The sequence below is a fragment of the Ursus arctos genome, unplaced genomic scaffold, assembly GCF_023065955.2.
Source record: "Ursus arctos isolate Adak ecotype North America unplaced genomic scaffold, UrsArc2.0 scaffold_3, whole genome shotgun sequence".
In the NCBI taxonomy this organism is placed as follows: Eukaryota; Metazoa; Chordata; class Mammalia; order Carnivora; family Ursidae; genus Ursus; species Ursus arctos.
Genome location: NW_026622985.1, coordinates 62113878 through 62126248, shown reverse-complemented (window position 1 = coordinate 62126248; position 12371 = coordinate 62113878). Strand labels below are relative to the sequence as shown.

At 34.8% G+C, this 12371-nt stretch overlaps 1 protein-coding gene across 1 annotated transcript in view; it reads right to left on the bottom strand.

The window, feature by feature from the left end:
• The window catches only part of SEPTIN7 (septin 7), a 124464-nt gene that overhangs the window by 3524 nt on the left and 108569 nt on the right, over window positions 1-12371 (bottom strand). The window contains exons 11-12 of the mRNA XM_057304492.1: window positions 5943-6078; window positions 1249-1388 (exon numbers count right to left, since the gene is read on the bottom strand). Coding sequence (XP_057160475.1) covers window positions 1249-1388; window positions 5943-6078 — 276 coding nt within the window. The remainder of the gene's footprint in view (window positions 1-1248; window positions 1389-5942; window positions 6079-12371) is intronic.

The window sequence follows — 12371 nt, the reverse complement described above, 5'->3', positions numbered from 1 at the left end:
CTCAGGGTTGTGAGATCGAGCCCCGTTTTGGGTTCCACACTGGCTGTGGAGCGTGCTTAAGATTCTCTCTCCCTCTCCCTCTGCCCTCCCCCCTGCTCTCTTTCTTCCTCAAAAGTAAATAAATAAAATTAAAAAAAATATACATATATACATATATAAGGTTTTAAAAGTGAATAATGAGGACAATGGAAAACTGTAACAACTGAATAGTTGACAAAATTTCAGGATAAATAGTAAAAATAGGACAAAACCCATTTTTAATGTATGCGAACAATTCTTTCCAGATGAAATAGTGTGAACTGAAAAATACCAACTGACATCAAATTCAGTATCCTTTTCTTTTACTGCCATTTGAATTCTGAATTACATTTGCTTTTACCAGTAGATTTTCCTCTTTGCTAGGGAAAAGTTAATAGAAGGACAGTATTATAGAGCAAATATCTAACCTTGAAAATATTTAGCAGTGAGGGTAAACTGTAGAATTCTTAGAGGGATACAACTTCTCAGTTTTTAATGGGACTAACAAAAATAAGAACAAAGTCAAGGCACAAATAATACCGAGTTTTGTGTAAACTAAGAACAAGTAACTCATCAGTTGTTATTTGGAATTAGATATCCAAAATTTTATCTTAAGAAATAATTTTTATTCTAAAGAAATAATTCAACAAAAACTAAAACACACCCCTAAATGTATAAAAGATCTTTGTAGCAGTGTTTTCTATGCTTGCCAATGATCAAATACAACTATCTTGTCCAACTGAAGGGAGGAGATAAGGAATTGATTATGGTGAGTCAACTAGGCAGAATGCTATGAAGTTATGAAATCATAATCTGAAGACTGTTAAGTCATGGAAAATGTTTGTAATGAAAAGAAATACTGTTAGAGTAGACAGATTGCATCCATCTATATAAAAATATTCATCCATGAAATTAACTGTGCTTGGGTGATAATGGGTAAAGTCTTTTATTTATTTTTTTTAAAAGATTTTATTTTTTTATTTATTTGAGAGAGAGCGAGTGCACAGGAACCAGGGGAAGGGCGGGAGCGGGAGAAGCAGACTCCTCACCGAGCAGGGAGTCCGATGTGGGACTCGATCCCAGGACCCTGGGATCATGACCTGAATTGAAAGCAGACGCTTAACCGACTAAGCCACCCAGGCGCCCTGGGTAAGGTCTTTTAAAATAAACAAGACAATAATTCCTTAAAACATCAATACACACATTTCTTAGGAATCTGATATTAATTACCTGGACGAGTTCTGTTGTTCTAAAATACGTTGTTGGGCTTCCCAGTTTGCTTTCTCATCTTCAAACTGACGACGCTTTTCCTCTAATTCTTTGTGCTGTGCTTCCAAATTCTTTTTCATTTGCTCATGGCGCCTTTGGAGCTAAATCACAGCACGATATATAAGATAAAACTGTTTAAGAAATCAGGAGCAAAGTATGTTTCACCCAGGCATCCTAATGTTTAATAAGCACTGAGTTCTTGTGCTATAAATTCAGAATACGACCTGGAAAGCACTGTCTTAGAATTTCTCCTTCTGTAGGACTTGCCACCCAAAAGGCCAGTCATCCAAGAAAATGATTTTGGGAAATCGGGGAAAAAAGTGCGATGAGTTTAGAGTTCTGTTGCGCTTTACAGTGGACATATCCTATCTTATTTATAATCTCACTTTTCATTACTCATAAGCATGCAGAAACAAGGCAAGGAAGACATCACTGTCCTCATTTTACAGATGAGCGAACAGTTGCAGAGTTTAAGTCACTTGCCCAAGATCATTAACCAGAAAATCGGAAGAACCAGGAATGAATCCGTCTACTAATTCCAAATTCAGAAAGCTGAGACAAGTGGAAAGAAAGCAGGTAGATAAGGACTTAAGGAGCTCTAAGATCACAGTAAGCTTCCCCGATTCCTATAAAAGCAGCAGTTTCTCAAATGTTAGTCTTCATACAAATCACCAAGGGTGCTTGTTCAAAATATAGTATACTGGACCTTACCCAGACATACTGAATTAGAATCTCTTAGTGTTAAGACTAGAAATCTGCATTTTCAACAAGCCCTAGTGATTGCAAAGCAGATATTTTCCCTACATTGAGAATTAATGCTGTGAAGAATGCTGGCTGAGAAGTAGAAACACTCTTGCAAAGTAACTGCAGAAACAAATGGCTTATGTAATGGTTCACTAAATACTTTCATTTAGGCGCTAGTCAATCTATTTCTGAAGAAAATAGTCACACCAATAAAAAAAAAATCAGGTTGAATCTAAATACACTTAATATCTAAAAACCATTCAAAGCTTTCAGATGTCCAGGAATCATGTTCTATTAATGATCATATTACATCAGTGAGTTAACATCTTGAATTTGGATTATAGTAAAATTTTGCATATAATTTGTTTTCTCGATTATTTTGTAAACCACAAAAAGTGACTTCATATTTATTCCTACTGCAAATATTTCATGCGATTCCTACAAAACAAAACCATTTAAGATAAATTTAAGCAAAAATGAGTCAAATTTGAGATATCATCTTCCTGATTATAGCAAACAAGTTACTAAGAAAATATCAGAAAACAGGAACACAGGAAAATGCCTCTAGATATTAAAAAAAAAAAAACGCAAGGGAATCATAAACACACAATTCACAGTAGTTACCTCAGAGAAGGAGAAAGAACTACCACAGGGGAGAGGCACACAGGGCCTTAAATGAACTAATGAGGTCTTATTTTTTAAGCTGGGTAGTAAGTTTGCAGGTGTGTTCATCCTTTATCCGTACATTGATGTTACATATAAGTATCTTTTGTGTTAATTGCATGTAGGTAAAAAGTACAGGTTACAAGCCCTCTCAAGAGATGCTGGGGTTAGTGGTCTTCCAAAATTCTGACTTGTTCAGATTTTAGAAAGGCAGTATTCCTTAGAAAGGTGTATATACTACATTTATAAAACACCTTCTGGACTGTCCAGGGTAGCAGCTACCTTAGCATCAAACATATTACTATTTTTTGCAGTAAATTTTATAAATAGTCACACCAAGTGGAATAAAACTATTAGTTCTATGTCTGGTTTTGCAGTTTCCAGAGCTTGTTAGGATTTAGGATTTGAAACTGTGGATACAAGACTGTGGACTTGTCTAGTGATTAAGAACAAACTTAAAGAATTAATGGGTTCAACTTACAACAATATGCAGCACTGACCAAGTTAATTTATCCTTCCTCTCATGTATAAAAAGGGAGACGGACAGGGGCGCCTGGGTGGCTCAGTCGTTAAGCGTCTGCCTTCGGCTCAGGGCGTGATCCCCGCGTTATGGGATCGAGCCCCACGTCAGGCTCTTCCGCTATGAGCCTGCTTCTTCCTCTCCCGCTCCCCCTGCCTGTGTTCCCTCTCTCGCTGGCTGTGTCTCTCTCTGTCAAATAAATAAAATCTTTAAAAAAAAAAAAAAAAAAAAAAAGGGAGACGGACAATAGTATCTACCTCATAGGGTCATGGTGTGGATTTAACGACACAATACATTAAGGATGCTTAGTACTCTGCCTGATGCACTGTGCTGCTGGATATTAGCAGCTGTGCCCTAAACAAACATTTCTACCACTAATTAACTTGAGAAAAAACTATATTAAAACAAGGTTAAATAGGTCTCTTCACCTATATATTAACATACTTAGATGGCTTACAGTATTAGGAGAAACTTGGCAGATCTCTTTACAGGTTCTTCCAATGCTAAGATTTCATCCTTCAAAGAGTTAAGTTTCTCAAAACTCTGTTTTCACCACTCATAGAAATCATAAAAACTCCTGAAGGGTTTTTCAGCTACAGTTTCATAATTATTTGTTTATAACATTTACTCTTAGGAGCAGTTTCTAAAATATGTCTATAGCAAATGTAAATTCGACTACTTTTAGATTTTCAATGAAATCTAAGTGTAGAGGTAATACAGACTCTTGATTATTCCTGCTTTTATTCCCCCTGTTAGATTTTCCAGATTACTCACTAGTTAAAGGATAGAAACTCAAATGGACAGAGTTAATAAAAGGCTGATAAATAAAAAGACTAAACTTAATCTCTAAAATGTCATCTTATTAATAACAGATACTAGGGATACTATTCCTGCAGTGCTTTGCAGTCTCAAACCAGAAGGAACTATTCCATATCTTTGCTGCATTAAGTTTATGACAAATGTAACAACAAAGTTGTTGTTGTTGTTGTTTTTAAAGATTTTACTTATTTATTTGACAAAGATAGACAGCCAGTGAGAGAGGGAACACAAGCAGGGGGAGTGTGAAGAGGAAGAAGCAGGCTCCCAGTGGAGCGGGAGCCCGATGTAGGACTCCATCCCAGGATCCTCGGATCACGCCCTGAGCCGAAGGCAGACACTTAACAGCTGAGCCACCGAGACCCCCCGTTTTTGTTTTTGTTTTTGTTTTTTTTAAAGTAAGAGAGCACATTTAAAGCCTAGTAATTTAAGAGTAATCTAATGTGGAATATAAACATTTCCTCAAAATTACTCATTATTTTACTCACTCCATGCATTCTATTTAGTGGATTAAAATACTTTTGGTTATTTAGTCAAAGAGAGTATCAGTATTTTATGCAGTAATTACAAAAGCAACGAGATCAACCATAAGGATGTAACAAAAATAGATCTGAAACCCCTTTTATTTATTTATTTATTTATTTATTTATTTATTTATTTATTTTAAAAGATTTTATTTATTTATTCGACAGAGATAGAGACAGCCAGCGAGAGAGGGAACACAAGCAGGGAGAGTGGGAGAGGAAGAAGCAGGCTCATAGCGGAGGAGCCTGATGTGGGGGCTCGATCCCATAACACCGGGATCACGCCCTGAGCGAAGGCAGATGCTTAACCGCTGTGCCACCCAGGCACCCCTGAAACCCCCTTTAATACATTTAGATACAAATATTATTAGTGGAACCACATATAAACACAGGGGTCTCACTGAATTTTAACATTAAAGGTCATTTTAAAAATACTTCATATTAATATCTATCAAACCAACTATTACTCAATTCTCATATTAGTGTTTTTTTCCCTCCATCTTTCACTTCTTGAAGGAAGTGTAAGGAAATGTCTTCAAGGTCTTTCTGATTTACAGAAACTAAATGTATGCCTCAACATCCAAGGTAGTAGATAAGCTTGCTGGGATGCTTTGTCACTATTCTACCAAATTGCTAACACTGGCAATTACTCTGACACTATATTATAAACATGCCCAACTCATTTACGACAATATCACATTCCTTCTGTTTTCTCCCCTTTGGCCCTCTGTAATTTATCCTGGAAAGCCCTTAGTTCAGTTAAAGTTCTTTCTTTTGTTCTCTCATTCATATGCAAATAACTCTGGTTTATTATTATTATTATTATTTTTTTAAGATTTTATTTATTTATTGACAGAGATAGAGACAGCCAGCGAGAGAGGGAACACAAGCAGGGGGAGTGGGAGAAGAAGAAGCAGGCTCACAGCGGAAGAGCCTGATGTGGGGCTCGATCCCATAATGCCGGGATCACGCCCTGAGCCGAAGGCAGATGCTTAACCGCTGTGCCACCCAGGCGCCCCTATTATTATTATTTTCTAATACTAGTTTTTATTCTTACATACACCCAAAATTCCTGATCTTTACTCTTTTTACCTTGAATATATGAAATAGCTTATAATTTCATTTCTCGTAGTTTGTTCATTAAAATTGATAATTCATTATAAGTATTCTATTATATCTTCCTACCAAGTACATGTATGGCCAAACAGTTACATACTGAAGTATATATTATTATAAACAAAGTGCTTCTCCATTTTATTACATTAGGGCATTATATTAAATTTGAAAAAATATGTGCAGAAAGGTTTTATTATCTATACTATTGACGCTATTATTATTTTAAAAAGAAATAATGTGTCTATAAGATGTGAAAATGTTAGGTTGATTACCTCAGCTTCTGAATCCTTCAGTTTTTGAACTTTTTCTTTGACCTTCATCTCAAACACCTGCTCCATCTCCATCTCCATCTTCTTCATCTTCGCGACATGCTCCCTTCTTTCTTCTTCCATTTGTGCAAGAGGGCTCCTGTTGTGAACATGAAGGATAAACATCAAAAGTCTAAATATGAATTCAATACAAAACTCCCAAAAGTGATGAAAACAAATGATATGCTGAATCCCATTATTAAATTGTTCTTTGAAAATAAGTTTGAAAATAATTTTTCAATTATTCTGACACCACCTTAAATGACAAAGAACACAGATTTGAAGTTTTCTGTATAAATGCATTAAAAATTCTTTAGAAGCTGTACAATTTATAAATATTTATACTCTAGAATTTCCTTCCATAAGGTTTTATATTTAAACTTGAATCTCTAACGAATAATTACTATGAAAACAGATATAAAAAACAAACTGTTAGCAGGATGTTTCTCTTAACCTAGTGCATATCAAAACTAAAGATGACAAACTGTAGAAGGAAAAAAAAGAAGAAATAAAATAAACTGTAGAATGGAAAGTAAACATTCCCAAATGATACTCACAGAATGGAAAATGAGAAGAAAATTATTTAATATTGTACTTTAAACAAAATTTTAATGTGAAAAAAGGAACTGAGCTAATGAAGTTAATATATGTAGAATATTTTTAACTCAGTAACTGAATTACCATGTTAGAAATGATTACCAGTCAATCCCTAGAAAGTTTTTCATTTAGGTATGCAGAATATTTCTACGCCACTTATAATAATTTCACTGCTCATGAAATTCATTCCACCTAATTCAAATATTTCATTGTCTTAATTTCTTGTCTTATTTTAAAAAGAAGTCTGGTGATAAAACACATACACAGATGATACGTAAGAGAGAGAATCAGAAGCAAATAAATACCCCCGATAATTACTTCTGAAATATCAGAAAACAGACACAAGCATAGTTAAATGTAAGTATTTCACTCTACTGACATTAAAGTCCACAGGCTCAAATCTCTGCACAATTTTGATCAAAATTTTCATGTTGAAAAATATTGCAAACGAGCTTTATCATAATGCAAGTGTACTTAAAAAGACACACGTGAATGCCAAAGCATCAGTAACTCACTACAGTCCCAGGGAGGAAAGAAACCTGTGCTCTATGACTGAGGATCTTTGAAAACTATTCAACACACAGGAAAACTTAAAAGAGACATGCCCTCTTTGACTTTGTTGATGAAACATGTTTATTTTGCCTCCACATCAACAGGCTTTGATCACTGAATTGCACATTTTAAATTGGTGAATTTTATCTTGGTAAAGCACTTTAAGAAATTAAATTATGGCTTACAAATAAAACCAAAATCAGGCCTTGGATTTCACCTATAACTTCAAGGGTTAATGTGACACACTTTGATTATGGTAGACTTCTCTCCTTATGAGGCTGAGTATTTTTACAGCACTCTTCTTCCCTATCAAGGAGGAGGACAAGATAGCCAGATGGAATATATTAAATAAAAGCAACAGGACAGAACATTGACTACTGATTTTTTTTTTTTTTTTTTAGCAAAAAGGGAGGACGAAGACATGAAGTACTACTGTGATCAAGTCTGTTTTTTGCCGTTACTGTAAATTCGAATAAAATGTTAACTAAAGGATATTTCTTCACTAAAAGTAAACTTAAAAACCTGAGGCATATTTTAACAATTAAGCAATTAATCAGAAGTTCTGAAAATTAAACTAAACCAAACATTAACTTAGAACAAAAACTTGCATTCAAAAAGTGAGGTCAACCAAAATCAATTTTTAAATATAAATAACATTATTTCATTAAAAGTTAGGGTCTTTCCTGATAACATAGTTCTCATCTTTATGGCAGGTGTTTTTAATATAGGGGCTTCCAATCTCTTGGGCAGAGTGCCAATGAATCCCCTAAAATGACGTACAAAATTTGTGTGTCCATGCAAGCATTTTTCTGGTGAGAGGGTCCAAAGCTTTTGTTAGATTTTGAAAGAGTCTATAAACCTCACTTCTCCCACCCTCACAAAAACGTTTTAGACTCTAGAAAAGAAATAATCTAGTAGCTATATTTTTAGTTGACGATGTTAACTGAATATGTATGTTTGAGCAAGAGAGATTATTCAATAATACTGTTGCAATTTGAAAACAACAGCTCGACACTGTAAACATATTAGAAACTCAGAGTGATTTTAAAATTTAATATATATTCTTACTTATAATAATCTATCAATACCATGTTCATTTAATTTTATCCTTGGGAGGAAGAAGGTAATTCATTTAAAGAATTTATTGTATAATTTGCACATGAAAAGGCTACCAACTAACCAAAAGTTAACATTGTCATCTAGATTTTTATTTAAATAGCTCGAGAGGGAAAATAGAAGACTACAGACCAACAGGCTATGTTTTGAAATTTGTTTTTAAATTCAAAATTTAAATATTAAATGTCTCTACATCCTAAAACTGCTTAAGTCTTTGGAAAAACAAATAGCCACTTATGCCTTCAACTGTGTCATATATAACAGAACAAAAAAAGAGACTTAGAACACTAACAGCAAACTGCACTAAAAGCAACAATTAAAGGCAAATTCAGAGATTTCACAAATTAAGTAATTAAAGTATGTGCCCTAAAACATAAGTTTATGGCAGAATTTGTTAAAGCTAGTTAATTTCTTTCCCAAAATACTGTTAGTAATTACTATACCAAATCATTATGAAATTAAACATGCTGTGTAATTATCTTCTGACAGGCTGCTCAAATTTCTAGACCTATTTAAATATGTGTACTTTCAAAAACAGTTATTCAATATTTCATATTGAGATATTTTAAGTTTTTCAGCCTTGTCAGAGGCTTGACTCCTGACCAAATGAAATGATTTTCCAGTGTTATTAAAAAAAAAAAAGGTCATATATATATATCTAAAATGGATTTTTTGAAGCCTCTCACCAGTAAAAATGATCTTCTGAATCTCTTTAATTTTTAAATTAGCACCTCATTTCTAGTCATCTTTATTAAAAGTGATATTTAAAAAACTGTAATACAAAATTATGCTTACAATGTAGAAAATGCAGGAAGAAGGGTCATTTTTTTCATCACATTAAACATTTTTTTCCAAATAAAACCTTTTTACTAGATGGCTGGAAAAAGCATTTAAATTATATTATAGCCTAGCTGCCTTTTAATGGAAACTCCTCTTTACACACACAGATAGGCTAACGCTTATACACTTAAGCTTCTCGGAAAAATTTAAAGCAACTCAGCCAAAGAAATGAAAAGGCCTGGTAAAAGAATTAAAAGAAACAAAAAGGTAGGGGCGCCTGGGTGGCTCAGTCATTGAGCCTTTGGCTCAGGGCTCAGGGCGTGATCCCAGGGTCCTGGGATTGAGCCCCACATCGGGCACCCTGCTGGAAGCCTGCTTCTTCCTCTCCCACTCCCCCTGCTTGTGTTCCCTCTCTCGCTGGCTGTCTCTCTCTCTGTCAAATAAATAGATAAAATCCTTTAAAAAAAAAAAAAAGAAAAGAAAAGAAAAACAAAAACGTATAACATAACCTGCATATCTCGCTAAATCCATGAAGATTTAACATAACTCCTTCTAGGGATCTCTTTAATGCGTTATAGCTCCTGAAAGCCACCAGATGACTTACCCTTTCATGTGACAAACAGCAAAATCACAGCAAGGACCACACAAGGCTGATCTAGTAAGGTTCACTGTGGCTGTGTTACACAACCCACATTTTGAGTACAGAAGACAACCACATTTCACTGAAATTATGTGTGGTCTTTCCTGAAGAACACATTAAACAAATACATTCACATACTTTTTGCTCCAATGGTTAGCAGGCCACTATGTACACAGACATGTAGTAACTTTCATACAAAAATTTTCAAAGGAATTTCATTTAGATGTCAAAGAACAAAAAAATTTCCAAAATTTTGGGAAACTATACCAACACTTCATTTTACCACATGAGAACATTATAGCCAAACATAAAGCAATATTCATTATCATTTTATTTTCATGAAAGGACATTTTAACAAAGAGTAAAAGATACAGCTGAATAAATGTAATTTTTTGAAAAAACTCTGGAAAATTTCAGAAAATTGTCTTTATTTCTCTTTTAATGAAAACTATCATGTACCAAAAGACTTCTGAGAATCAGCATTTGGAAACCTGTATTTTTAATCATTTCTAGGAATTTGATTATCCATAAAGTTTTCTCAAGCTTACAGATGGAGAAAGCTATACAAACAGAAAAATAACATATGGGGAAGAGGTAACAGGGTATGCCCAACTTGGAACAAGATACCAACTGTCATAACTGGTGCCAATGATAGACAACAGTTCATAAAAGAGTCACCAATCAAATTTGATTTAAAGTAAAACATACAAAACAAGACCAAGGAAGGAAGAACTTGAAGGTTTATAAAAAATAGTAATAAATAAATAGATAAGAAGTTAACCTTCCCCTTATTGGAGATCACCTCCCTTTAAGAGATTTACCATCTGGATATTGCTAATTCTTCTTCCTTTTCCTTTACAACCCCTTGTTGAATCTTCTTTATCTGGAACTTGACCTCCCTGTTACTTCCAATTGCCTACCACCCTCCAAACTCTCCAATCGGGGTGAACAAGACACACGCTCCCTGAGGATTTAAGAAGTATTTCAATTGATGACTTGATATTTTCTTTGCCAAATACAAGCAATACCTGAATAGCTGCTAGGAATAGTGCCCACTCTTCCAGACTTTGGCCTTGAGGCAAATTAGTATTTGATGAGATAAGCTCAGCTACTTTTCAGATTTTAACCACATAATCTAAATCTTGGTTTCTTCCCAGCTTTACTGAGATATAACTGACATATAATACTGTATAAATTTAAGATGTACAATGTGATGCCTAAATCTTATTTTAGGGACCTTCCAAATATAATCATTCTAGGACCACTAACCTAACAGAAAGGCACGTTTTCAGATACACAAACCAAATATTTTTAACCATTTTTCAGTATATTCTACAGTGCACCCAAAACTGCCGCAGAAAATTAAATATAAGATTCATTAAGGGGGTGCCTGGGTGGCTCAGTTAGTTAAGTGTCTGCCTTTAGCTCAGGTCATGATCCCAGGGTCCTGGGATCGGGTCCGCATGAGGCTCCCTGCTCTGCAGGGAGTCTGCGTTTCCCCTTCCCCTCCTCCCACTCCTTCTCTCAATCTCTCTCTCTCAAATAAATAAATAAAATCTTAAAAAAAAAAAAGGATTCATTAACCTAGTTCACTACCTAATACTTAAAAAAATAGCTTATACTCTAAAACTAAATTGTGATTAGCACATTGTGGAGTATATACTGCCATACAAAGGTTAATATGACTGTAAATTTTTAATAGATTTGTATATGTATAAATATTGTGTGAGGACAATGAAAAAAACATAGGTCCATTAGCAATCAGTAGATAAGTAAATGTTCTTATTATCAATTTTATTTCTTCTTCAAATTGCCTGCAGATGCTATTTAGAGACCATGCAACGTGATGAAGTGATAAAATGACCACCTTTCTTTTTTTAAGGACCAAAGAGATTGTCCAGTTCAGTGGTCTTCAAACTGGGTTCTCTATATTTATATGAAGTCTTCCAAGAATTACTTGAGCCTGTGCAAATTGTAAGAGAATCAATTTCTATACAAGGTCTTGCCTAAAGTGATCTGCCTGAAAACTTCCAAATTACAGATAGCCCATTTCTCACTTTCAAGAAGACAGACCTACTCCCTCTTAACCAGCCCTTACCTGAGGTACACTGTGCCAGGTGTATCTGGAGGTGTAAAAACCTCCAGGTGACAGGAGAGCAATCTCCCTCAGTGATTAATCAAAGTACTATAACATAATCCCACAGAGTGTATCTTCCAGTATTAAAAATGCTTCTATTAAGGGCGAACTGTGATGTTAGGTGTTAGAAATGCAGTATTTGGGTCCATGCGGGGGTGCTCTGAGTTCAGATTCATAGTAGAGGGAGGTGGTTGGAGAAGTGGCAATTTTTGTTTAATGACTCTGCCTCTTCCATTCCAAACCCCCCCACAACCTCAACCTCTTCCTGTGACTATTATCAAAGGATACACTGCTATGGAGGGAAGAGTCCCTTGAGAGCAATACAACTAGAACATCACTAAGAAGCCTAAACTCATATTTGCTTGTATCACATATTTAAATAATAGCCATTCTTTTCAGTTATGCAGGGAGGAATCCTTAGTTTATAGCACTTCAACATCAGCTAAAGCACCGTAAGTTGTTGATACTGATTTAAACAACAAATATTCAGCTGAAATGCTTTCTGAAATTGCTAACATTTTCGAGATAATGTAAGATACAACCAATGGATCAAACTTCCAAGTGACTTCTT